This window comes from Ornithorhynchus anatinus, chromosome 4, assembly GCF_004115215.2.
Source record: "Ornithorhynchus anatinus isolate Pmale09 chromosome 4, mOrnAna1.pri.v4, whole genome shotgun sequence".
Classification (NCBI taxonomy): domain Eukaryota; kingdom Metazoa; phylum Chordata; class Mammalia; order Monotremata; family Ornithorhynchidae; genus Ornithorhynchus; species Ornithorhynchus anatinus.
The window spans coordinates 103,050,891-103,078,492 of NC_041731.1; the positions used below are offsets into that span (position 1 = coordinate 103,050,891).

At 51.0% G+C, this 27,602-nt stretch overlaps 1 protein-coding gene across 1 annotated transcript; it reads left to right on the forward strand.

Moving 5' to 3' along the window:
• The first annotated feature begins 808 nt into the window (after positions 1–808).
• On the forward strand, positions 809–27,602 carry BCL10 (BCL10 immune signaling adaptor). The gene is made up of 3 exons (XM_029063062.2): positions 809–911; positions 18,646–18,934; positions 22,862–27,602. The coding sequence occupies exons 1-3, from the start codon at positions 855–857 to the stop codon at positions 23,224–23,226; spliced, it is 711 nt and encodes a 236-aa protein (XP_028918895.1). The 5' UTR covers positions 809–854; the 3' UTR covers positions 23,227–27,602.

The window sequence follows — 27,602 nt, forward strand, 5'->3', positions numbered from 1 at the left end:
GGGGGAGGGGCGACGTCCACTGACGGGTGACGTCCATGGGGGCGGGGCGACGTCCACTGAGGGGTGACGTCCATGGGGGGCGGGGCGACGTCCGCTGGGGGGTGACGTCCTGGGGGGCGGGGCGACGTCCACTGAAGGGGTGACGTCCATGGGGGGGCGGGGCGACGTCACGTGACTGGCATTTCTGGGACGGGGCGACGTCAACTGGGGGCCACGTCCATTGGGGCGCGGTGACGTCACTGGGGGCGGGGCGACGTCCACTGAGGGGTGACGTTTGGGGGGGCGGGGCGACGCCCACTGAGGGGTGACGTCCATGGGGGGCGGGTCGACGTCCCCTGGGGGGTGACGTCCTGGGGGGCGGGGCGACGTCCACTGAAGGGGTGACGTCCATGGGGGGCGGGGCGACGTCCACTGGGGCAGACGTCCTGGGGGCGGGGCGACGTCCGCTTGGGGTGACGTCACTGGGGCGGGGCGACGTCCACTAGGGGTAACGTCTAAGGGGACGGGGCGACGTCCGCGGGGGGCTGACGTCCATGGGGGGCGGGGCGGTGTCCACTGAGGGGTGACGTTAATGGGGGCGGGGCTCCGTCCGCTTGTCGGTGACGTCACCGGGGGCGCGACGACGCGGACGGGCGGGGTGAAGGGCCGCGCGGCGGGCGGGGCCTCCCTTGTCGACGTCATCGGAGGGGAGGGCGGGGCCGCCAGCGGCTCGGAGGCCGGCGGGGTCAGGGCGCAGGCGCGGCGGTGGGGGGGCGCATGCGCGGCGGCGGGAGGGGGGCGCATGCGCGGCGGCGGGGGGCGCGCATGCGCGGCGGCCTCGGTCCCCGGAAGGGCGGGCGCTTCCTGCCTCCGCCATGGAGCCGTGCGGGCGGGCGCTGACCGAGGAGGACATGGCCGAGGTGAAGAAGGAGGTGAGCGGCGCGGGGTCTCGCCTGCCTGGCCGGGGGCGGGGGCGGGGGCGGGGGCGGGGGCGGCGGCGCGGCCGGGGCCTCCCGCGCGGGACCGGCCCGGATCCCCCCCCCCCCCCCCCGATGATGACGTCACCGAGCCCCGCCCTCCTCAGTCCGTCACTCAGGGGGGGGCTCAGTGAGCGCCTACTATGTGCACGGCGCTGGGCTGAGCGCTTCATGTTGGCGCTCGTGAAGCGCCTATTACGTGCGGAGCGCTGGGCTGAGCGCTTCATGTTGGCATTTGGTAGGCGCTTACTGTGTCCTGAGCGCTTCATGTTGGTATGTGTTAAACGCTCGCTATGTGCAGAGCGCTGGACTGAGCGCTTAATGTTGGCGTTGGTTAGGCGCTTACTGTGTCCTGAGCGCTTCATGTCGGTATTTGTTAAGCGCTTACTATGGACTGAGCGCTTCATGTCGGTATGTGTTAAGCGCTTACTATGGACTGAGCGCTTCATGTTGGTATGTGTTAAACGCTCGCTATGTGCAGAGCGCTGGACTGAGCGCTTAATGTCGGTATTGGTTAGGCGCTTACTAATAATAATAATGTTGGTATTTGTTAAGCGCTTACTATGTGCCGAGCACTTTTCTAAGCGCTGGGGTAGACACAGGGGAATCAGGTTGTCCCACGTGGGGCTCACAGTCTTCATCCCCATTTTACAGATGAGGGAACTGAGGCCCAGAGAAGTGAAGTGACTTGCCCAAAGTCACACAGCCGGCAAGTGGCAGAGCCGGGGTTCGAACCCATGACCTCTGACTCCAAAGCCCGTGCTCTTTCCAGTGAGGACTGAGCGCTTCATGTTGGCGTTTGTTAAGCGTCTACTACATGCAGAGCGCTGGACTGAGCCCTTAATGTTGGCTTTTGTTAGGCGCTTACTATGTCCTGAGCGCTTCATGTTGGTATTGGTTAAACGCTTACTGTGTGCAGAGCGCTGGACTGAGCGCTTAATGTTGGCGTTTGTGAAGCGCTTACTATGTGCAGAGCACTAGAATGAGCGCTTAATATTGGCGTTTGTGAAGCGCCTACTATGTACAGAACACTGAACCGAGCGCTTAATGTGGGTATTTGTTAAGCGCTTATTTTGTGCAGAGCACTGGACTGATCCCTTAATGGTGGCATTTGTTAGGCGCTTACTTTGTGCAGAGCGCTGCACTAAGCGCTTATTGTTGGTATTTGTTAAACGCTTACTCTGTGCAGGGCACTGGACTGAACCCTTAATATTGACATTTGTTAAACGCTTGCTATGTGCAGAACACTGCACTGAGCGCTTACTGTTGGTATTTGTTGAGCAGTCGTGCGGAGCACTGGACTGAGCGCTTAATATTGGCGTTTGTTAGGCTCTTACTATGTGCAGAACGCTGCACTAAGCGCTTAATGTTGGTATTTGTTAAGCGCTTATTATGTGCAGAGCACTGGACTGAGCGCTTATTATTGGCATTTGTTAAGTAGCTACTATGTGCAGAGCACTGGACTGAGCGCTTAATGTTGGCATTTGATAAGCGCTTACTATGTGCAGAGCACTATACTGAGCGCTTAATGTTGGCGTTTAAGTGCTTACTATGTGTAGAGCACTGGACTAATCGCGTAACGTTGGTATTTGTTAAGCGCTTACTATGTGCAGAGCACTGTTCTAAGCGCAGGGGGAGATACAGCGTCATCCGGTTGTCCCACCTGAGGCTCACAGTCTTAATCCCCATTTTACAGATGAGGGAACTGAGGCCCAGTGAAGTGAGTTGCCCACAGTCATACAGCTGGCAAGCGGCAGAGCTGGGATTCGAACCCATGACCTCTGAGTCCCAAGCCCGGCTCTTTCCACTGAGCCACGCTGCTTCATCATCATCATCATCATCATCATCATCATCATATTGGTGTTTCATTCTGTGCCAAGCACTGTTCTAAGCACTAATAATAATAATGTTGGTATTTGTAAAGCGCTTACTATGTGCCGAGCACTGTTCTAAGCGCTGGGGTAGACACAGGGGAATCAGGTTGTCCCACGTGGGGCTCACAGTCTTAATCCCCATTTTACAGATGAGGGAACTGAGGCACAGAGAAGTGAAGTGACTTGCCCACAGTCCCCCAGCTGACAAGTGGCAGAGCCGGGATTCGAACTCATGACCTCTGACTCCCAAGCCCGTGCTCTTCCCACCGAGCCACGCTGCCCCTCTTAGCTGCCTCTCTCTCACTAGGGGAGACCCAAGGTGATCAGGTTGTCCCACTTGGGGCTCGCGGTCTTCATCCCCATTTTCCAGATGAGGTCACTGAGGCCCAGGGAATCATCATCATGACATGGCTATTTTTTAAGCCCTTACCCTGTGCCAAGCACTGTTCTAAACCCTGGGATAGAGACAGGGTGATCAGGTTGTCCCACTTGGGACTCACAGGCTTAATCCCCATTTTACAGATGAGGGAATAATAATAACGTTGGTATTTGTGAAGCGCTTACTATGTGCCGAGCACCGTTCTAAGCGCTGGGGTAGACACAGGGGAATCAGGTTGGCCCACGTGGGGCTCCCAGTCTTCATCCCCATTTTGCAGATGAGGTCACTGAGGCCCCGAGAAGCGAAGTGACTTGCCCACAGTCCCCCAGCTGACAAGTGGCAGAGCCGGGATTCGAACTCACGACCTCGGACTCCAAAACCCGTGCTCTTTCCACTGAGCCACGCTGCTTCTCTACACTGAGGCACAGAGCAGTTTAAGTGACTTTGCCCAAGGTCCCGCAGCAGACAAGGGGCAGAATCGGGATCAGAATTATTACTGATTATCTTTGTGGTATTTGCTAAGCGCTTACTCTGTGCCGAGCACTGTTCTAAGCACTGGGGTGGATACAGGGTCATCAGGTTGTCCCACTTGGGGCTCACAGTTGCAATCCCTTCAGCGCCGTACTCGTCCGCTCAACTGTATATATTCTCGTCACCCTATTTATTTCGTTAATGAGATGTACATCGCCTCGATTCTGTCTAGTCGCCGTCGTTTTTACGAGACGTTCTTCCCCTCGACTCTATTTCTCGCCATCGTTCTCGTCTGCCCGTCTCCCCCGATCGGACCGTGAGCCCGTCAGAGGGCAGGGACCGTCTCTATCTGTTGCCGACTCGTTCATCCCAAGCGCTTAGTCCAGTGCTCTGCACAGAGTAAGCGCTCAATAAATACGATTGAATGACTGAATGAATCCCCGTTTTCCGGATGAGGTAACCGTGGCCCAGAGAAGCTGCGCGACTTGCCCAGGGTCCCACAGCAGACGAGGGACGGGGTGGGGATTAGAACCCGTGACCTTCCGACCCCCAGGCCCAGGCTCTTGCCATAAGGCCATGAGGGGGAGGGGGAAGAGCTCCGGTCTGGGAGCCCGAAGGACCTGGGTTCCCATCCCAAGCCTGCCAGGTGCAAGCTGTGTGACCTTGGACCGGTCACTTCACGTGGCTCAGTGGAAAGAGGCCGGGCTCGGGAGTCAGAGGGCGTGGGTTCGAATCCCGGCTTCCCCTGCCTGTCAGCTCTGTGACCGAGGGCGAGTCACTTCACTTCTCTGGGCCTCAGTTCCCTCATCTGCCAAATGGGGATGAAGCCTGGGAGCCCCACGTGGGACAACCTGATGGCCTTGTATCCTCCCAGCGCTTAGAACAGTGCTTCGCACATAGTAGGCGCTTCAATGACCTCATTATCATTTTTCTCAGTACCTCGGTTTCCTCAACTGTAAAAGGGGCATTTTGGCAGAGTGGCCTGGAAGTCATAAGGTCTCGGGCTGTAATCGCAGCTCGGCCCCTTACTGTTGTTGTTGTTGTTATATCTGTGAAGCACTTAGTATGTGATAGGCACTGTACTAAGCGCTGGGTGGAGATAACCCGTTGGTTTGGACACCTGTCTGCTGGGTGACCTTGGGGAAGTCTCTTCACTGCTCCAGGCCTCAGTTCCCTCATCTGTAAAATGGGGATTGAGACTGTGAGCCCCATGTGGGACAAGGAGTCTATCACACTGATGGTATTTGCGAAGCCCCTACTCCGTGCCGAGCACCGTTCTAAGCGCTGGGGTGGATACAAGGTCGGCAGGGTGTCCCGTGTGAGGCTCGCAGTCGTAATCCCCATTTTACAGATGAGGTACCTGAGGCCCGGTGAAGTGACTTGCCCAAAGTCACACAGGTGACAAGTGGCAGAGGGGGATTAGAACCCACGATCTCTGACTCCCGAGTCCGTGTTCTTGTCACCGGGCCACGCTGCCCGACTTGCTTGTATCCACCCTGGCGCTTAGTACAGTGTCCGGCGCGTAGTAAGTGCTTAACAAATCCCACCCCTGTTCTCCCTCTTAACACTGTGAGCCCCATGTGGGACCGGGGCTGCCCAACCGCCAACTTCACTGGCTCGATCCTATTTCTTGAGCGCTTACTGTGGGCAGAGCACCGTACTAAGCGCTTGGACCGCTCAGCTCGGCAACAGATGGTGGCAGTCGTTCATTCAGTCGTATTTATTGAGCGCTTACTCTGTGCAGAGCACTGGACTAAGCGCTTGGAATGGACAGATGGCTAACAGATAGAGACCATCCCAGCCCAACAACGAACGGGCTCACAGTCTAGAAAGACTTGCATTTAGTACAGTGCCCGGCCCGTAGGAAGCGCTTAGCAGAAATATCATTTTTTGGGTATATTTTTTTATTTTAAAAAAGAAGACCCCCGTACCTCGTGGGAGACGGAGGGGGAAGCAGTGAGGAGGGTCCCGGGCCGGGACCCCGAAATGAGGAGGAGAGAGGGGGCGGCCGCCCCTGCGCCAGGCCCCAGGACGCCCTGCTCGGCTTAGCCGCCGACCCCAGGCGAGCCTCGCCCGACCTCAGGCCGCGGGCAGGGGTCCGGGAGCCCTTTCTCAGCCGCCCTCCCTCTCCTTCCATTTCTCCCCCTCTTCCCCTTCCCTCTCCGTCTCCGCCGGCCCCGGGTTGCCCTCCGGCCTGGGCTGAATTTGCCATCAGTCGATCGGTGGTATTTATTGAACGTTCGCTGTGTGCGGCTTAGAGTGCTCTGCCCAGTCAGGGCTCAATAAATGCGATTGAACGAGTGCGGAGCACTGTATTAAGCGCCTGGGAGCGTGCCTGGCAACCGAGGTGGTATGTGTATATAGATAATCGTTCATTCAGTAGTATTTATTGAGCGCTTACTATGTGCAGAGCACTGGACTAAGCGCTTGGAATGGACAATTCTAATGTTGGTATTTGTTAAGCGCTTACTATGTGCAGAGCGCTGTTCTAAGCGCGGGGGGAGATACAGGGTCATCAGGTGGTCCCACGTGAGGCTCACAGTTAATCCCCATATTTCAGATGAGGGGACTGAGGCCCAGAGAAGTGAAGTGACTTGCCCACGGTCACCCAGCTGACAAGTGGCAGGGCCGGGATTCGAACCCATGACCTCTGACTCCCAAGCCCGGCCTCTTTCCACGGAGCCACGCTGCTTCTCTGTTTATCTGTTTGGATGGTATTGATGCCTGACTCCTTGTTCTGCCGTCCGTCTCCCCCTTTTAGACGGGGAGCCCGTCGCTGGGCGGGGACGGTCTCTATCTGTAGCCGGATTTTACATTCCAAGCGCTTAGTACGGTGCTCTGCACATAGTAAGCGCTCAATGAATACTATCGAATGAATGGGCGCCTTCCCTGCCCCCAAGGCGCTTCCAGTCTAGAGGGGGAGGCAGACATGGATATAGATAAATGACGGATCTGGCCTTAATATTTATAATAATGATGATGCTTGTTAAATACTAGGGGCCAAGCACTGTTCTAAGTGCTGGGGTAGATACAAGGTCATTCGTTCATTCAGTCGTATTTATTGAGCGCTTACTCTGTGCAGAGCACTGTACTAAGCGCTTGGAATGGACAATTCGGCAACAGATGGAGACCGTCCCTGCCCGATGACGGGCTCACGGTCTCATCTGGACACGGTCCCTGCCCCACGTGGGGCTCACAGTCTTAGTCCCCATTTTTCACAGATGAGGTAAACCGAGGACCCGAGAAGTGATTTGCCCGGGGTCGCGCGGCTAACGGGTAACGGAGGCGGGACTGGAACCCAGGGCCTCGCTCAGTCCACCAAGTCACGCTGCTTCTCAAGTATTGGAGCAGTCGGGTACTGAATTTAAGCACCTTTGGGTCGGAGGAGAGCGGATGGAGGCCGTCCCAGACTGAGCTTCCCCTTTTCCCTCTGCTCCTCCCCCTCTCCCTTTCCCTCCCCTCCGCACTCTGCTCATTTGTCTATATTTTTATTCCCCTATTTATTTTGTTAATGAGGTGTGCGTCCCCTTCATTCTCTTTATCGTGATTAAGCCGTCTTGTTTTTGTCCGTCCGTCTCCCCCGATTAGACTGTGAGCCCCTCGTTGGGCAGGGATTGTCTCTATCTGTGGCCGAATTGTCCATTCCAAGCGCCGAGTACAGTGCTCTGCCCAGAGTAAGCGCTCAATAAATACTATTGAACGAACGAGTAGGCCCGCGGCGAGTTGAGCGGCCCAACCTTTGGCCGGTGGACACCGCCCGCTTTCAAAACTGCTTCGTTGAAAATAAAAGGGGGTGCGCTGGGCGGGGAGGAGGAGTGTATGGGTCAGTGCTGGGGGAGTGTGATAGCTGCCCTTTGCCCGGGAGGGGAGCGACATTCGATTGCAGTTGCAATGGGAGGGGTCAAACCTAAGGAATTCCCCTGGTGAGCAGACTCCTACTCATTTTCAAATGAGCTTATTTATTTATCTTTTCATCTCCCCAGAAGTTGTGGGGAAATCGAGGAGCTTAAAATTCAACTTCTGGCAATCGAGGAGCTTAAATTTCAACTTTGTGGGGAAGTCGAGGAGCTTGAATTCAACTTAAAACTGACTTCGGGGGCATTGGAGTTGAATTGGAACCCTGCTTCGCTGGGGCAGAAACTTTCTCGTGATTAAGTTGTCTTGTTCTTCGTCAGTCTGTCTCCCCCAGTTAGACCGTAAGCCCGTCGGTAGGCAGGGATTGTCTCTATCTGTTGCCGAATTGTCCATTCCAAGCGCTTAGTACAGTGCTCTGCCCTTAGTAAGCGCTCAATAAATACTATAGAATGATTATAGAGTTGCCAGCTCGCGTGGCTCAGTGGAAAGAGTACGGACTTGGGGGTCAGAGGTCGTGGGTTTGAATCCCGGCTCTGCCACTTGTCAGCTGTGGGACTGTGGGCAAGTCACTTCACTGCTCTGTGCCTCAGTTCCCTCATCTGTAAAATGGGGATGAAGACTGTGAGCCCCACGTGGGACAACCTGATCACCCTGTGTCTCCCCCAGCGCTTAGAACAGTGCGCTGCACATAGTAAGCGCTTAACAAATGCCGACATTATCATCTCCTAAGAAGTATGGTATTTATTAACGCACTTACTATGTGCCAGGCAGTGGGCTCCCGAATAATTGCTATAAAGACGTGCCTTGTCACGATTGCTTTCATTTTTTTTTCGCCTTTGCTTTTCACGCGCAGAACATTATTTGTCGCTTCAGACCCGGAAGAGTGAGTGATACTGTGATACTTAACATCCGGTGGTTTTAAAGAGAAAAAGTGCCGGCCCCCGGGGCTGGTGTTTGCTCGTCGGTCGGTTCTCCAAGAGATGATCTATCATTCTCGACCTCAAGTATTCGGTTTCCACTCTGAGCAGACCGCTGAACTGAGCCAAGCTGGGGAACTTAGAAGGGTCACAGAGTCCGGCCGTGCCCGCCGAGAGCTCACGGTGGAAAGGACACAGAACTTTTAGCCGTCGTTTCTAGCTTTGAAAGGGGCTCAGGTGCATTTGGATGTTTTGGATATATATTAGGACTATATTAGGAATATTTTGGATATTAGAAAGAAACACGGTTCTGGAAGTATTTTCCTCTAATGAGGTCTGCGTGGGAATCGTATAAAAGAAAAACCCGGGGACTTTTGATTTCATGAAAATAGACCGGCTTTGGAATTCCGACACATTTGGATCCCCCAAAGATCTGTTTAAAAGTTAGAAGGCAGAGTCGGAACCAGTTTTCTCACTGGGACAATGGAGGGGTCAGTTTTTGGACCAGGGCTCAGATAGCCTATTTTTACGCAAATTTCCAGGCACTGGATATTGTAAATGCTGACTATGCTGACGTTGGTTCATTCATTGTCGTATTTATTGAGCGCTTACTATGTGCAGAGCACTGTACTGAGCGCTTGGAATGTACAGTTCGGCAACAGAGATCGATCATTCATTCATTCAATAGTATTTATTGAGCGCTTACTATGTGCAGAGCACTGTACTAAGTGCTTGGACCGTACAAATCGGTAGCAGGTTCATTCAGTAGTATTTCATTCAATAGTATTTACTGAGCGCTTAGTATGTGCAGACCACTGTACTAAGCGCTTGGAATGAACAAGGCAACAGATAGAGACAGTCCCTGCCCATTGACGGGCTTACAGTCTAATCGGGGGAGACAGACAGCGAAACAGAACAAAACAAACAGTCTGAGGTCAAATTCATAGTTTAAAATATAGGATATTAAGAAATATATTGTGCACTATGCATTACCTTTACCTTCAAGTGATCTAAAATCTATCAATATATTTTAAACCCTTTATTTTATCATCTTTTTTTTATTTAAACACAAAAAAGGGCCTGTGGCTGAGTCTTCCCCTCCCCCTTCTCCCTCCAGATTGTTTTCCCCCCATGGCTCCATCTTCTCTCCCACCCGGTGCTGCTATTTGAGTTGTTCACAGGGATGGGTTCGAATCCCGGCTCTGCCACCTGTCAGCTGCGTGACTGTGGGCGAGTCGCTTCTCTGTGCCTCAGTTACCTCATCCTGTAAAATGGGGATGAAGCCTGTGAGCTTCACGTGGGACAACCCGATGACCCTGTATCTCCCCCAGCGCTTAGACCAGCGCTCTGCACATAGCAAGCGCTTAACAAATGCCAACATTATTATTATTATTATTCAGCTGTTCAACGCTGTGCTGGGCAGTTCCTGCCCCTTCCCTTCTCGCCAACGCCGAAGCGGGGACGGCCTAAGGAACGGAGCGGGGCCCGCCTGTTTGGGCGCCCTATCCCTGGGGAAAGCGTCAGCGTGCGAACTTTGAGAGCGAGAGGGCATGGCAGAGTTGACTCCTCCCCCGGTTATACTGCAGCAGGTAGCCCCGAGTTGTCTGCCGCCGTCCTAGAAACAAAGAAGAGGCAGCGTGGGTTATTCATTCATTCAATAGTATTTATTGAGCGCTTACTATGTGCAGAGCACTGTACTAAGCGCTTGGAATGGACAATTCGGCAACAGCGACCATCCCTGCCCATTGACGGGCTGGCAGTCTAATCGGGGGAGACAGACAAAAACAAGACAACATAATCACGATGAACAGAATTCATTCAGTAGTATTTATTCAATAGTATTTGAGCGCTCACTATGTGCAGAGCACTGTACTAAACGCTTGGAATGTACAGATCGGTAACAGATAGAGACAGTCCCTGCCCTTTGACGGGCTCACGGTCTAATCGGGGGAGACGGGCAGACGAGAACAATGGCGATAAATAGAGTCGAGGGGAAGAACGTGTCATAAAAACAATAGCAAATAGAATCAGGGTGATGTACATCTCATTAAACAAAATAAAGAGGGTAATAAATAATATATAAAGTTGAGCACAGTGGTGAGGGGAGGGGAAGGGAGAGGGGGAAGAGCAGAGGGAAAGGGGGCTTAGCTGAGGGGAGGTGAAGGGGGAGAGGGGGAGGGAGCAGAGGGAAAAGGGGAAGCTCAGTCTGGGAAGGCCTCCTGGAGGAGGTGAGCTCTAGGGTTTGGAAGAGGGGAAGAGAGTTGGGCGGAGGTGAGGAAGGAGGACATTCCAGGACAGCGGGAGGACGTGGGCCAGGGGTCGACGGCGGGATAGGCGTGAACGGATAGGGTTAGCCCCAGAGGCTCGAGGAAACCTCTGACACCATCCCACCCAACACCATCCATCCTACTGGAGGATGGAGTGTCCTTGGAACCGTTCAACCACACTGCCCGGGCCCCGCTCTTCCGCTGCAGTCCCGTCCGCACGCTCTGCTCCTCGAATGGTAACCTGCTCACCACACCTCGATCCCATCATTAAGACTAATTATGGAATTTAAGGGCTTACTCTGTCTGTTGTAAGCGCCGGGGTAGATACAGAGTCATCAGGTTGTCCCCATGCGGGGCTAACAGTGTCAATCCCCATTTTGCGGAGCTACAGAGAAGTGAAGTGACTTGCCCAAGGTCACACAGCAGGCAGGTGGCGGAGCCGGGATCAGAACCCACGACCTCTGACTCCCAGGCCCCGGGCTCTTTCCACCGAGCCACGCTATCTGGCCGCAGCCCTTCGCCCGCACCCTGCCTCTGTTCCGGAACGCCCTCGCTCCTCCCGTCCGACAGACCGTCGCTCTCCCCACCTTCAAAGCCGTATTAAAACTACGTCTCCAAAAGGCCTTCCCCCTAACAAAGCCCTCATTTTCTCTTCTGCCACTTCCTTTTGTGTCGCCTTTGCACCCTTTCTTCACTCCTCCCTCAGCCCCACAGCGTCTGTTATTTATTTATTACACTCACCTTGTCCCCCTTCTCGTCTTTAAGAGAATGCCGATCAACTCTGTTGTATTATACTCTTCCAGATGCTCATTACAGTGCCCTGCACCGAGTAAATGCTCAATAAATCATTTATTGAGTGCTTACTGTGTGCAGAGCACTATACTAAGCACTTTGGCGAGTACAATCTAACAGACACATTCCTTGCCCACAACGAACTTACAGTCTAGAGGGGAGGACAGGCGTTAATATATGTCTGGATCAATAGTTTCACAGTAAAAGGTGAGGTTTCTGGTTACCGTGAGGGACGAATGGATGTTGCTGGTGATCGATTAGACTGTGAGCCCGTCATTGGGCGGGGATGGTCTCTATCTGTTGCCGAATTGTCCATTCCAAGTGCTTAGTACAGTGCTCTGCACCTAGTAAGCGCTCAATAAATACTATTGAATGAATGGTCACTCTGAAAAACCTGAATCTTAGTTTTTCTACGTGGCATAGAGAATTATTGGCAGTTATTAAGCACATGCAAAAATATAATAATGATAATGTTGGTATTTGTTAAGCGCTTACTATGTGCCGAGCACTGTTCTAAGCGCTGGGGTAGACACAGGGGAATCAGGTTATCCCACGTGGGGCTCACAGTCTTAATCCCCATTTTACAGATGAGGGAACTGAGGCAATGAGAAGTTAAGTGACTTGCCCAAAGTCACACAGCTGGCAAGAGGCAGAGCCAGGGTTCGAACCCATGACCTCTGACTCCAAAGCCCATGCTCTTTCCAGTGAGCCACGCTGCTTCTCATATGTAGGAAAGGTAAACATGGTGCGTTGCTGTTTTTAATGTTGGTATTTGTTAAGCGCTTACTCTCTGCAGAGCACCGTTCTAAGCGCTGGGGGAGATACAGGGGAATCAGGTTGTCCCACGTGAGGCTCACAATTAATCCCCATTTTACAGATGAGGTCACTGAGGCCCAGAGAAGTGAAGTGACTTGCCCACAGTCACACAGCTGACAAGTGGCAGAGCCGGGAGTCGAACTCATGACCTCTGACTCCCAAGCCCGGGCTCTTTCCACCGAGCCACGCCGCTTCCCCTAATAACACGCAGTAAGCGCTCAATAAATACTATTGAATGAATGAATTGTCACTCTGAAAAACCTGAATCTTAGTTTTTCTGCGTGGCGTAGAGAATTATTGGCAGTTATTAAGAACATGCAAAAACATGTAGGAAAGGTAAACATGGTGTGTTGCTGTTTTTAGAAATGGAGCAGCGGCGGGCAGAACTCATTAGAGCACCTGCTCTGTTTCCGTTCCCACTGACCAGCCAGTCAGATTTGCTCTGAGGGATCCCAGTTTAATTAGGATTTCCTCACCTCGTCATCTGGGTCTTTGTTTTTGTCACTCCAGTGCTCTGTCCACTCTGCAGAAAACGAAATGGATTAAGCTCACTTGTATTTCTTGAGCTTTTACTATAATAGTAATAATGTTGGTATTTGTTAAGCGTTTACTCTGTGCAGAGCACTGTTCTAAGCGCCGGGGGAGATACAGGGGAATGAGGTTGTCCCATGTGAGGCTCACAGTTAATCCCCATTTGACAGATGAGGTCACTGAGGCCCAGAGAAGTGAAGCGACTTGCCCACAGCCACACAGCTGACAAGTGGCAGAGCCGGGATTCGAACTATTACTATGTGCAGAGCACTGTACTGAGCACAATTCGCCATCAGATAGAGACAATCCCTGCCCAACGACCGGCTCACAATCTAAATACTATTGAATAAAAGGGGGAGGCAGACAGGAAAACAAAACAGGTCACTGTAGTGTGAGATTGTCTCCAGTGGGGAAGGTATTGTGAGCTAAATTATCAGTGTAGAGCTTTGTCGCATCATCTGACCTGACTGGGTGGGAAAGACAAAAAGAACTAAAGTGTGCACTTTCTAAAACTGTTTACTCATTTGAATGGTTTAATTAAAAAAAAAAAACACCCCGCAAATTGGAGAACTGAGACTCCTGAAGGACCTCGTGTTTTCCGTTTTTGGAAAGTCACGTAGTAACCATTGATTAATGGAAATTCGAGGGTTAGACGTTGATTGTCTGAAGTCAGCTCCGTGACTAACGTTTTTCTATCCAAATCTCAAATTTTCTTAGGCCCATCATTCCATCAGTGGTGTTTATTGAAAGCTTACTGTGTGCAGAGCGCTGTTGTAATTGCTTGGCTTCCCCTTTTCAAATCCCTACTTAAAACTCACCTCCTCCGAGAGGCCTTCCCAGACTGAGCTCCCTCCTCTTCTCCCTCTACTCCCTCTACCACCCCCCCTTCACCTCTCCGCAGCTAAATCCTCTTTTCCCCCCATCTCCCTCTGCTCCTCCCCCTCTCCCTTCCCACCCCCTCGGCACCGTACTCGTCCGCTCGGCTGTATATATCTTCATCACCCTATTTATTTTATTTAATGAGATGTCCATCACCCTGATTCTATTTATTTGCCATCGTTTTTACGAGACGTTCTTCCCCTCGACTCTATTTATTGCCATTGTTCTCGTCTGTCTTTCTCTCCCGATTAGACCGTAAGCCCGTCAAACGGCAGGGACTGTCTCTATCTGTTGCCGACTTGTTCATTCCAAGCGCTTAGTACAGTGCTCTGCACATAGTAAGCGCTCAATAAATACTATTGAATGAGTGAATACAAGAGAATTAGCAGAGAGGTTCCCTGCCCATTTAGCCTTATGATTTCAATCTTTACACAAGGGCCGCTCTTAGATGGTGAATCCCAAAAGATTAGAGGCCGAGTTTAATTTAGCCTCCATTATCTTCTTCCCTGGCCCTTAGAAGAGCGCACACTCATTCTTGTTTTTGGCTCCGCAAAGGGTAAGGGCTCCACGAATAAGTTAATTGATTGATTCTCTATCGAATACTGTAAATTGCAAAATAAAAAAAAAAAAATCACACAGGAAGATTGAGGCAGAGCTGGATAATGTAGGTGTGTCCTGCCTTGGCTATGGCCATGCCTGTGTGTGTTCAACGTATTTTTCTTACTCCGCGTCTCCTTAAGAATGTTGGTATTTGTTAAGCGCTTACTATGTGCAGAGCACTGTTCTAAACGCTGGGGCAGATACAGGGTAATCAGTTTGTCCCACGTGAGGCTCACAGATAAATCCCCATTTTACAGATGAGATAACTGAGGCACAGAGAAGTTAAGTGACTTGCCCACAGGCACACAGCTGACAAGCGATTAGACCGTAAGCCCGTCAGACGGCAGGGACCGTCTCTATCTGTTGCCGACTCGTTCGTTCCAAGCGCTTAGTACAGTGCTCTGCACATAGTAAGCGCTCAATAAATACTATTGAATGAAAGTGGCAGAGCCGGGAGTCGAACCCGTGACCTCTGATTCCGAAGCCCACGCTCTTTTCACTGAGCCACACTGCTTCTCCCGTTGAGATGACTTGCAGATCATGTTCAGTCAGAACAACCTTGTAGCTGGGGAAAAATGCTCCCGAGGTATTGCGATGTAATTATGTAGAGGAAGCATCTTTTGTAGCAGAAATGACGGCTCAGCCAATTTTAGGCAGATGTCTCAGTCGTGTTTATTGAGCGCTTACTGGGTGCAGAGCACACAGAGTACGGTATAACAATAAACAGACACATTCCCTGCCCACAACGAGCTTCTGGTCTAGAGGGGGAGACAGTCATTAGAGAAGCAGCGTGGCTCCGTGGAAAGAGCCCGGGCTTAGGAGTCGGGGGTCACGGGTTCTAATCCCGGCTCCGCCACCCGGCAGCTGTGTGACAAGTCACTTCTCGGCGCCTCAGTGACCTCATCTGTAAAAGGGGGATGAAGACTGTGAGCCCCACGTGGGCAACCTCATTACCCTGTATCTACCCCGGCGCTTAGAACAATTCCTGGCACGTAGCAAGCGCTTAACCAGTATCAACATTATTATTGATATAAATAAATGACGTAAGTGCTGTGGGTCTGGGAGAGGGGATGAATAAAAGGGTCATGTCAGGGCGATGCAGAAGGGCTCACTCGCTCCAAGCGCGTATCCTGTCCCTCCTCGATCGCTGCATCAGCCTCCTTGCAGATCTCCCCGCCTCCTGTCTCTCCCCACTCCAATCCGTACTTCACCCTGCCGCACGAATCATTTATCAAAAAAACGTTCAGTTCACGTCCCCCACTCGAGAACCTCCCGTGGCCGCCCAGCCACCTCCGCATCAAACGGAGATTCGTCACCATTGCCTTTAAAGCCCTCAAGCAGCTCGGCCCCTCCTGCCTCAACTACCCTCCCGCTTACTCCGCCCCCGTAGCGCCAGGCTTCCTCGCTGTGCCCTGATCTCGTCTATTCAGCCGTATTTATTGAGCGCTTAATATATGCAGAGCACTGTACTCAGCGCTTGGGAGGGTACAGTACAACAGAAGCAGCGTGGCTCAGTGGAAAGAGCCCGGGCTTTGGAGTCGGAGGTCACGGGGTCGAAGCCCGGCCCTGCCACTTGTCAGCTGGGTGACTGTGGGCAAGTCACTTCTCTGGGCCTCAGTTACCTCTTCTGTAAAAGGGGGATGAAGACTGTGAACCTCACGTGGGACAACCTGATGACTCTGTATCTCCCCCAACGTTTAGAACAGTGCTCTGCACCTAGTAAGCGCCTAACAAATACCAACATTATTATTGGTTATTTTTATTTATTATTATTATCTTCCCCCTTCCCTGGAGCTCCTCCCCCCCCCCCCGTATACGCCAGACCACCACTCTGTCCACCTTCAAAGCATCGCTGAGGTCGCATCTCCTTCAGGAAGCCTTCCCCGATTAAGCCCTCTTTTCCCCCGCTCGCTCTCCCTCCCGTGTCTATGCACTTCAGTCCCCAACCCCAAAGCCCGTATGTACCATGTCTTTATATATTATAAATTACTCATTTAATTCGTGTTACTGCCTGTCGCTCCCTCTAGTCTCTCAAGTTCGCTGTGGGCAGGGAACGTATCTGCTATAATGCTGTGGTACTCTCCCAAGCGCTTAGTAGCGTGTCCTGCACATAGTGAACGCTCAATAAATGCGATCGATTGATATTGAGGATAATCCGCCTTGTGACCTAGGGAGGATGGTGGTGCTGTCGGTGACGGGGCAGGGTAAGCCGGTCAAACGGCGGGGACCGTCTCTGTCTGTTGCCGACTTGTTCATCCCAAGCGCTTAGTACAGTGCTCTGCAGCTTAGTAAGCGCTCAATAAATACTATCGAATGAATGAAAGGTGTGTTTTGGACATGTTCAGTTTGAGGCGCAGAGTTGTCCTGAAGGCGGGAGGAAATGCGAGACCGCAGAGGAGGGGAGCGGATCGGGGCCGGATTTGGGATTTGGGAATCGTCCACCTAAGGTTGGTAGTTGGGGCCGGGGGAGCGAATGAGTTTTCCGAGGGAGTGGGCGTAGATGGAGAAAAGAAGGGGACCAGGAACCGAGCCTGGAGGGACTCCCAAAGTTAAGGGGTGGGAGGCCGAGGGGGAGCCCGCGAAAGAGACCCGGGTGCCCAGCGTGGACCGTTCTCCTTAAAACGACAGGTGAGGGCGGCCGAATGCTTCACCTGCTTCCCAGATTCCCGGATCCCACCCTGCCCCCTTGCCTCGGTTTGACCGCACCTCCTACCTCCCGGCCCGGTGGCTCCCGTCTCGGCAGCCGGGTCCCTCCCCGCCAGAGACCGCTGGCATCTGTGGGGAGAGATTAGCCCGTAAGCCCGTCAAAGGGCAGGGCTCAGTGGAAAGAGCAAGGGCTTTGGAGGCCGGGGTCATGAGTTCAAATCCCAGCTCTGCCACTTGTCAGCTGTGTGACTGTGGGCAAGTCACTTCACTTCTCTGGGTCTCAGTTCCCTCGTCTGTAAAATGGGGATGAATACTGTGAGCCCCACGTGGGACAACCTGATTCCCCTGTGTCTACCCCAGCGCTTAGAACAGTGCTCTGCACATAGTAAGCGCTTAAATACCAACGTTATTATTATTATTATCTGTTACCGATTTGTACATTCCAAGCGCTTAGTACAGTGCTCTGCACATAGTAAACGCTCAATAAATACTATTGAATGAATTAGCCTGCTGCTTACTTAGGTGATAAGAGCCACATTGTCACCTAAGTAAGAGGAGGGCTGAGGGGAGACAGATCCGCAGGGGGGAATCGAGTCTGAACAGTTTGAAACTGAACAGGGCGCAGTGGAGACGGAACCATGCAAGAGGAGCGGGAGGAAGTTGATTTTCCAGCGGTAATTTATTTTTTAATGGTATTCATTAAAGGGTTACCGTGTGTAAGACGGTAAGGTCACTGAGGGCAGGGAATGTCCGTGTATCGTTATATAATTATTGTGGTGTTGGTTAAGCTCTTACTATATGCCAGGCACCGTACTAAACGCCGGGGCAGGTTCAAGCTAATCAAGTTGGACACGGTCCCTGTTCGGCCGGGGGCTCACCGGCTTCACCCCCATTTTATAGAGGATTCATTCGATAGTATTCACTGAGCGCTTACTATGTGCAGAGCACTGTACTAAGCGCTTGGAATGAACAAGTCGGAATGAACAAGTAGATGAGGTAACTGAGGCACAGAGAAGTGACTTGCCCAAGGCCACAGAGCAGACAAGTGGCCGAGGTGGGATTAGAACCCATGACCTTCCCACTCCCGGGCTCGTGCTCGATCCACTGCGCCACGCTGCTTCTCTATCGTCCTTTCCTAAGCGCTTAGTACAGTGCTTTGCACGCAGTAAGCACTCAATAAATGTGATTGACTTGACCGACTGACTCCACCTGTTACAAGGTAATCAGGTCGGGTGCTGTCCCCTGGCGCTCACGGTGTAAGTATCGAATCCCCATTTGGCAGAAAAGATAATCGAGGCCCAGAGAAGCGCAGTGATTGGAGCAGACAGGCGGCAGAGGCGGGATTAGAACTCAGGTCCTCCGACTCTTAGGCCTGCGCTCTTTTCGCTAGGCCTCGCTGCTTCTGCAGTCGGGCAGGAGGTCGGACAGGGCTAACGACTCCTGGGCTGTGTCACATTTATTGCAGGAAGTAACGCTGGATTTTACGTATTACGGTCGTTCTGAATCCGGGGTATTTTTAAATCAGCACTGGCGTCTTTTCTGCTTCAGGCACTGGCGTATTAATGAAAGATAAAGTAGTAGCGTAGCTCTCACCGCATGTCTCCGTGAAGGACCTGCTTAGATGTCGGAACAAAATAACTCCAAGCGTGTTTTGTCTTTTAGGCTTTAGAAACGTTGCGGCCGACGTTATGTAACAAAATCATAGCCGAGAGACATTTTGATTACCTGCGGTCCAAGAAAATCCTTACTAGAGAGGACACGGAAGAAATTTCTTGCCAAACCTCAAGTAATAAAAGAGCCGGGAAGCTGTTGGATTATTTGCAAGAAAACCCCAAGGGACTGGATACCTTAATCGAATCCATTCGGCGGGAGAAAACACAGAATTTCCTGTTAGAAAGGATTACAGATGAAGTGCTGAAACTCAAAAATATCAAACTTAAATATCTCAAAGGTAAGTTGTCATTCGGTCGAAATAACGCTGGAAGTGGGAAGGAGCTTTTAAAACGTTTAATCACTCACCTGCCTGGAGGCAGGGGACCGGACCAGGTGGCTCTGTGAGTTCCCTTTATGGCCCCGTGGCTGATGAAATAAGAAAAGCGAGCGATTAAAGTTGTCGTAATTGGCTCCTTCCAATGGTGGCGATGGTTTAAGGTTCGTCTCTGGAATTTTCTTTGTATTAAATTGGGATTAAAAAGAGCACACTGGCTTTTGGCCTTTCCAGGCACCACTTGGAAGTTTGGGGTGACCTTTAAGGCCAGCCTGGGGGAGAAAGGGCAGCAACGCTGGAGGTTTTGACATTGGAGTGCTGCCGGGACATCGACTGGAGGGCTTCAAGGCGAATACCGGGAGTTTGGGAGCTGGGGTGGTCGGAGGGAGGCGGAGCGGCCTGGGAAGTCAACTGGAACGGGCCGCAACTCGGCCCCATTTGAAGGAAAAGTCCTCCTCCGTCGGCCCTTCCCGGCCCCGCCACTTGCCTGCTGTGCGACCTTGGGCAGGTCACTTCCCTTCTCTGTGCCTCAGTGACCTCATCTGTAAAATGGGGATAGTGAGCCTCACCTGGGACAACCTGATTACCTTGTATCTACCCCAGTGCTTAGAACAGTTCTTGGCACATGGTAAGCGCTTAACAAATACCATCATTATTATTACTGTTATTAGAGAGTTGCCGTGCAAGAGCAGAGGCCCTGTCCTCCCCGCCACACCCCACCCCGGCCTCCGCTCGCGCGCTCCCTCCTCAGTCAGTCGTATTTATTGAGCACATACTGTGTGCGGAGCACCGTACCGAACACTTGGGAGAGTACGGTAGAACATTCCCCGTCCACAATGAGATGACGATCTAAAGCTTACATTCATTCATTCAGTCGTATTTATTGAGCGCTTACCGGGTGCAGAGCGTTGTGCTGAGCGCTGGGAAAGTTCAATCTGGCAACAGACAATCCCTACCCAACAACGGGCTCACAGTCTAGAACGGGGAGACAGACACAAAGCGAAACAAGTAGACAGGCATCACTAGGGTCAATATAAATAAATGGAATTATAGATATATATGCATCGTGAATGAAATAAATGAAATAATAAAATAAATATGTGCATACATATATACACAAGTGCCGTGGGGAGGGGACGGGGTAGAGCAAAGGGAGGAAGTAGGGGCGATGGGGAGGGGAAGAGGAGCCGGGGGGGGGGGGTTGAGTCTGGGAAGGCCTCCTGGAGGAGGTGAGCTCTCCGTAGGGCTTTAAAGAGGGGAAGAGAGTTAGTTTGGCGGAGGTGAAGAGGGAGGATATTTCAGGACAGCGGGAGGACGTGGGCCCGGCGCGAACCTGGGGCCGTGAGGAGGTGAACGGCAGAAGAGCGGAGCGTACGGGGCGGGCAGTAGGAGAGAAGGGAGGTGAGGTAGGAGGGGGCAAGGGGATGGAGAGCTTTGAAACCAAGAGTGAGGAGTTTTTGTTTCACGCGAAGGTTGATAGGCGACCGCTGGAGGTTTTTGAGGAGGGGAGTCACGTGCCCGGAGCGTTTCTGTAGAAAGATAACCCGGGCAGTGGAATGAAGTGGGGAGAGACAGGAGGTTGGGAGATCAGAAAGAAGGCTGATGCAGTCATCCAGTTGGGATAGGATGAGTGATTATACTAACAAGGTAGCGGTTTGGACGGAGAGGAAAGGGCGGGTCTTGGCGATGTCCCCGTCCTCTTCCAGGCCCCGTCCGCTTGCTTCCGCTGGCGCCCGGTGCTCGGGGCGGGGGCCGGTTAGGGTGTTCCAGGAAGGAGGGACACCGACTCGGGCGGGAGCCCTTGGCTCACCTGAACTGTGGCTTTGTGCCCCCGTCGGGTGGGTGGGGGAGAAGGGAGAATGGCCTCTCTGTGGGGGGCTCCGACCCCTGCTCCGCACATCAAGGGGAGTGACTGGAGCCCGGAGGGCCCGGCTTCCGGCCCAGTCCAGATGCCACGGCGTTACAGTGCACGTGCGCCTGGAGAAACGTGTGGTGTCGTGATGCCGGGGACAATCCCCCGATATGCGATAACGGGCAAAAAGTCCAATTCAGGACCGGCTCCTGAATGGGGAGAAAGTTTGGGGGTTTGTTTTTTTTTTTAGTTTGAGTACTGGAGGCGATTCCCTTAACGCAGACCTGCACCACAATTGGGCCACTTTGCCTGGCACTCAGCACGGACCCCGACTCCGTCCCCTGAGGCCACCAACCCCAAATGCCCAACTGGCCTCAGCGAGAGACTGATTTCTCTATCCCCTTTCCACCCCGGGCTGATTTTCCTGCCGGGGGTCTGGGAACGAAGGGCAGCAGGCCGAGATCCGAGAGCGTCATTCCCAGTTCCCCTGGGGAAGCAGCGTGGCTCAGTGGAAAGAGCCTGGGCTTCGGAGTCAGAGGTCATGGGTTCGACTCCCGGCTCTGCCGCTTGTCAGCTGGGTGACTGTGGGCGAGTCACTTCACTTCCTCTGTGCCTCCGTTACCTCATCTGTGAAATGGGGATTAACTGTGAGCCTCACGTGGGACAACCCGATGACCCTGTATCTACCCTAGCGCTTAGAACAGTGCTCTGCACATAGTAAGCGCTTAACACATACCAACGTTATTATTATTATTATTAATTCCTGGTGGCTTGCCAGTGGCCGGACTGCGGGGAGGGAAACTGAAAGCCATTACTGTAGGAAAAAGTGTTTTCCCCCAGAAGTGTGGGACCTTGAATAGATGAACTCACTGAACAAGCACAGACGCCCTTCCCCACCCCTGGCCTCAAAGGAACCCTCGCCTGGAGTTTCTGGAGAAGTTTTGTTTTTCCAAAGTATTCATTCGGTGGAATTTACCGACTGCCACTGTGTGCAAAGCACTGTACCAAGCAGTGGGGAAGAGAAGCACTGGTGGGTAGAGCTTGAGCCTAGGAGTCAGGAGGACCTGGTTTCTAATCCTCGGTCGGCCACATGTCTGCTGGGTGACCTTGGGCAAGTCACTTCTCTCATCTGGGCCTCAGTTCCCTCATCGGTGAAATAGGGATTAAGACCGTGAGCCCCAGGTGGGACAGGGAGTGTGGCCAACCCTATTAGCTTCTCTCTGCCCCAGTGCTTAGTACGGTGTCTGGCACATTCAGGAGCCGGTCCCGAACTGGACTTTTTGCCCCCGTTATCGCACAGCAACTGGAAAGCTTTTTAGTATGCTGGTATTCCCCACTGAAGTCTTAGGGATTAGCTCAGTAGAGCTTTGAAGATAATAATAATGTCGGTATTTGTTAAGCGCTTACTATGTGCAGAGCACTGTTCTAAGCGCTGGGGTAGATCCAGGGTCATCAGGTTGTCCCACGTGAGGCTCACAGTTAATCCCCATTTTACAGATGAGGTAACGGAGGCACAGAGAAGTGAAGTGACTCGCCCACAGTCACACAGCTGACAAGTGGCGGAGCTGGGCTTCGAACCCATGACCTCTGACTCCCAAACCCGGGCTCTTTCCACTGAGCCACGCGGCCTTAAGTTTTTAGCGGAATCTACTCCATGCCAGGGACTGTACTATGTACTGGCGTAGATAGAAGAAAATGGGATCAGACGCGGTCCCTGTCCCACCCGTGGCACGCAGTCCAAGGGGGAGGGTGAAGAGGTATTCCTTCCCCGTCGTACAGATGAGGAAACCGAGGCGCAGAGAAGTTAATTACGCAGCAAGTAAGGAAACGGAGCTGAAATTAGATCCTCTGACTCCACCGGGGCTGCCCTGCTTGGAAGGTTCCTCTTAAAACATTTCACTTGCAGAACGTAATCGGGACCGGCGGCCGAGCAGCGCAGTCCCAGGTTCCAGGTTGGCGTCGCCAGGAACGCCCGGAGGTTGCGCTGGCTAGCGAAGCTTGCGATGGGTAGCCCTGAAATGCTCTGTTTGTGTTTTCAGGTTTGAACTATAGCAGCTGTTTGTCTTCTCCCTACGGAGCAACAAATAACCTCTCCAGGTCGCACTCGGACGAATCCAACGGCTCTGTAAATGTAAACGACCGAGACTCCACTGTAATTTATCATCCCGAAGGGGAGTCCAGCACCGCCACTTTTTTTTCCACCGTCCCTTCGTTGAATCTGCCCATCGTGGAGGAAGGAAGAACAGAGAACGCTGTGTTTTCCTCAGCTACTCTTCCCGGACCCGGAGAGCCCGGAGCGCCGCCTCTCCCGCCGGACCTGCAGAGGGAAGACGAGGAATCTTCGGGAAATTCTAGTGACAATCTCTTCCTTCCCTTAAGGTCGCGTTCCGGCTTGCCGCGCTGAGCGTTTTTCACTTTCCAGTACCACATTCGTTTCAGAGAGAAGTGAAAGGTCCTTTCGGTGTACAGTCCCGTGTTAGCATACCTACGTAATTAGTCAGTTTTCGTTTGTGGTTCTTTCTCCGAATGACGAGAGCACATTTTCAAGAATTTCAAGTCGTCCCCCAGCCCGGGGGTATTTTTTCACACTCCCGCAGGACCAAATAGATGGATAGACCTGGTTTTTTTTTTAATCTTCTTAACTGATCGACCCCGGTCAAATCTTCCCCGAGAGGTCCGCGTCGCGGGAACCAATCAGAAGGCCGGCCGAAGAAGTCGAGAGCGCGGGGCGAGGCGGGATAGGTGTCACTCGGAGGTTGTACGGCTCCCCCGGGCTGAGAACTGAGTAGGACTGGATCTCAACCACAGCGGATACACCGGCGTAAGTGCTAACTTGCCTAGGATCCGAGAGAGTGAGCCTCCTGATATTCTGCATTTCGTCCCAATGCCAGTTTTTGCACATAATTAACGGTGCGGCCAGCGTCCTCGGCGTTCTTGTCCAGCTCTCCCGGGCCTAGCAGACTCCTCTAATGCAGTCTGTTCTTTCTTTCTCCTTTCGCGCCAGTAGAGGAGTTCGGAGGTCATATTCCGTTGTGTCGCTTCATCTTGTCTTGCTCTTCGTTCTTCTCTGTTCATTATTATTTTGAAGACTTCCGGAGAGCCCCCAAATAACATACTTCGGTTAATCGGTGGTATTTATTGTTTACCTTGTGCAGAGCACTGTACTGAGGGCTGGGGAAAACACCGGTTACTAGAGCCGGTAGATGCGACCCTTGCCCACAAGATGCTTACGGTCTACGGAGGAGACGGACCTTAGAAATAAATTGCAGGTAGGGGAAATAGTAAAGTACAGGGGGGTGCGCGTAAGTGATGTGAGCTGAGGGTCAATACTGCCATAAGTGAAAAGAGAATTGCTGTTAGTGGTAAGAGTACATGTTTTAACGTACTTTTTACCGTTGTATTTTTTCAGACGTTCGGTATCCGGGGAGACCCATTTTAAAACGCGAATCTGCGCCGCCAAAAAAATCCTTGGTAGTTTTTGTTATTTTTCCCAGTCACGGGCCTGGCGACTAGGCCCCGGACGTTCGGTATCCGGGGAAACCCATTTTAAAACCCAAATCTGCGCCGCCAAAAAAATCCTTTCTAGTTTTTGTTATTTTTCCCAGTCACGGGCCTGGCGACTAGGCCCCGGTGTCGGGCATTGAATTTTCTTCTGGAAGCATAAATATAATTAAATGGATTCGAATTGTTTTCGTGGTTATTTCAAAAGGATATCCAGCTTTTTAAAAATTCCATCGAAACATTGACGAATACATGCAGTTGGATTCTCATATCCTTTATTCACCCCACTCTTAGTCCCTCAGCACTTACGTGCGTATCCGTAATTTATTCGTGTATATTGATGTCTGCCTCCTCCCCTTAGACTGTAAACTCCCGGTGGGCAGGGAGTGTGCCATCCAACTGTTACATAATGTGATCTCCCAAGCGTGAGGAGCCCGGGTGCACTTCTGGAAAACCCGTCCCGAGGTTATTAATGCTGCATGTGCTCGACTTGTGCTTTTCTAGACACTGTTCTGAAGACTGAGCAATTTTGTTCTCCCAAACAAAGCGCTGGTTTTAAGTTCCATCAGATGAGGTTCCATTTTCCCCCAGTCTTAGTACATGTTTTGTCACCTTCATGATTTTACCTAAATTCTAGAATGCCAACGTAATCTGCCATCACCTTTATTTCACACGTAGATTCATGTTGACAGACTTCTATAGTCATGGGGCAGAATACGGCCAAATTTTCGGATATTTGGAGGGGCGGGGGGAGGTGAAGGTAAGCAGTTCTTTGAGCAAAAACCTGTTTCTTGTGTGCTGTCGGAGGCCTAAACGTTTGGGATGCGCCTTAAATGTTAATAAAATACTGAGAACCAAAAGCCATATTTAATCTAAATGAAGAGTCAGCGATAACCTCATTTATAGGGTCAGTGTGCCACACTGACCCTTTAAATGATATGATCTGGAGGTTACTTTGTGATCTAATCATGGTATTTGCAATCAGGTGTTGACAAACACAGATTGAATCCAATGTAAATCTTTAAACTTCAGATCCTGAAAAAGACCTAAAAGTTTTCAGGCAAGGGGGGGTGATGGCAGCCAGGCGTGAGTTTGCTGAAATTCAGAAATGCTCAGACATGTTTCTTTACCAAAAAACCGGCCAATCTTAAGAATATATCAAAGCCGCTAGTGGGTTTTGGCAAGCGCTTCAAAGTCGAAATTTTCCACCACCCATCTCATTCTCCCAAGTCATCATCTTCCCCAGTCCGCACCTCCACCCCACGCACTCCGTATTAGAGTGGGATACTTGGAATTCCATCCGTTTTCCATTGCTTCTTTCAGTGTGCACGCAGTATTGGCACCCAGCGATGGATTTGAGACATTTAGATGGTGACTGTGAGCTCGTCGTGGGCAGGGAATGTCCCTGCTCATTGTTGTACCATCCCGAGCGCTTAGTACGGCGCTCTGCACACAGTAAACGCTTAATAAATACGATTGAATGAGTTGAGTGGTTGCGTAAATATAGATGGTGGTCGCCGGTTTGTGACCTTTCCTGATTGTTTCTGTGCTGAATCTAACGGTCTCCCTACCTCCCCCCTGTCAAATCAGCTGCTGCTAACTAGAGAATGCGAAAGAATAACTGGAAATTAAAGATGTTGCACTCGGGGTATTTTCCCCACAGAGACAAAAAGGCAGGGATGGATTCAGCGTAGTTCTGTGTCCTTCGTGTGCTACTGGACTGCCTGTAGTTTCAAGTGAACTATAGGAATATTATTTTTTTTTCCAGATTCCATAGTTGGTCGCCTATAAAAAAAAATCAAGCAGAGTACTTGTGGGAAGCAGAATTTTTCTTAAAAAAAGAAATGGATTTTTGGTGAAGGGACATGTATTGAATATTATGATCAACATTACATTGTGCTAAAGTATTTGGGAACGACAAAGAGGGTAAAGGAAATGATGAACGGTTGTGAGATTAGCTTTTCGTGCTTGGGTATTTCAGTTCTTCCGGTAGTCTTAAATACGCATCTTTCTTTTGTATAATTTTGTAGATATTAAAGATTAGCTAAAACACCTCTGTGCAAAACCACAAACTCATTTGCTTGATTTTTCATTAAAGGTATTAAAGATGAGACGTTTTCCAAATCTGTGGTATTTTAGATAGTAATACAATTTTCCCAAGGGAGCCTTCATTTCTACTGAAGTAAAAGCCTGCTGCTTAAGAGCTTTTTAATGTTTTTATTTTTATTACCTTGAGGTTTAATGGAAAGTACTTTTTAAAAAGCTTTTTGGATAATCAGTATCTGCCTTTGAAATCCGTGCTGTGGGAAATACTGGAAAAGTTCTCAAGTATCTTGTTAGGTATTGTACTTTTAATTTTAACGTTGAACTGTCGACTGTATGTTCATTTTAGAGGGGGTGGGAGTTTGAGATGCATTTACAGATCTTATTTTTAGTAAAGTGCTTTCGTTTTTGAGATTATTTTTTTTTTAAATCACACTTCTCAAAATAAGTTCTAATGGAAATGGAAATTTTGATGTGTTACCCGAACAGTTTTATAATAATCCTGAAGAAAATCTAGGTCCATTTCTCTCGTTGCTCTTGTAGAATTACATTCTGTTTGTCAAGATCTGAGCTCTCCCCCTTAAGGGACTCAGAACAAGCCCTAACAGGTCCTTTGCAAAAGGATAAAATAACGTCATTTAGTTCATTGCGGTCAGCCTCTAAAATTAGCGCGTTTTGTAATGTCTTGGCAGAGAGTCTTTGAAAAGCCGTCAAATTCATCCATAATTTTTAACCAAGGCATTTCCATCACAGTAAAGAAAGAAAATGTGGGAACATTTGGGAGGAAGGATGTCATTATCTACAATCCTGTGTATTGTTCTGGCGTAGTTCACTCTACAAGGCAAGGAATAAATAGTTGGAACCCTCCACAAATGTTTGTTGACTATGGTCACTTAAAGTTATCCTGATGTTCTTTGGTTTTTCACCTCCCATTTCATGGTTTCCTCCATTTTTATTAGCGATGAACGGTTAGAATTAAACCAAAACTGCCCACGGTGGACCTGCAGGAAGAGAAATTGCCTAAAAAAACCCCACATCAGGGTGTGAGTTGGAATAGAAGGTGATAATCTACGATCAACTTGTATAGAAAGTATAGGATTGGGTATCTGTACATACAAAGGCTATATATTGTGCCAAAGAAGTTGCTTCGCTCTTGTATTAATCTGAGATTTGAATGTGTTTCCTTAAGAATTTGAAAGCTTTACAGTTTGTAATAAAAAAAAAATTTCTCTGTCG

Bases quoted from the DNA above. Each gene is read 5' to 3' on its own strand.
- BCL10 (XM_029063062.2), top strand. From the start codon at position 855: ATGGAGCCGTGCGGGCGGGCGCTGACCGAGGAGGACATGGCCGAGGTG. The intron at 912-18,645 runs GTGAGCGGCGCG...TTTGTCTTTTAG, and splicing joins TGGCCGAGGTGAAGAAGGAG to GCTTTAGAAACGTTGCGGCC. The intron at 18,935-22,861 runs GTAAGTTGTCAT...TTGTGTTTTCAG, and splicing joins CAAACTTAAATATCTCAAAG to GTTTGAACTATAGCAGCTGT.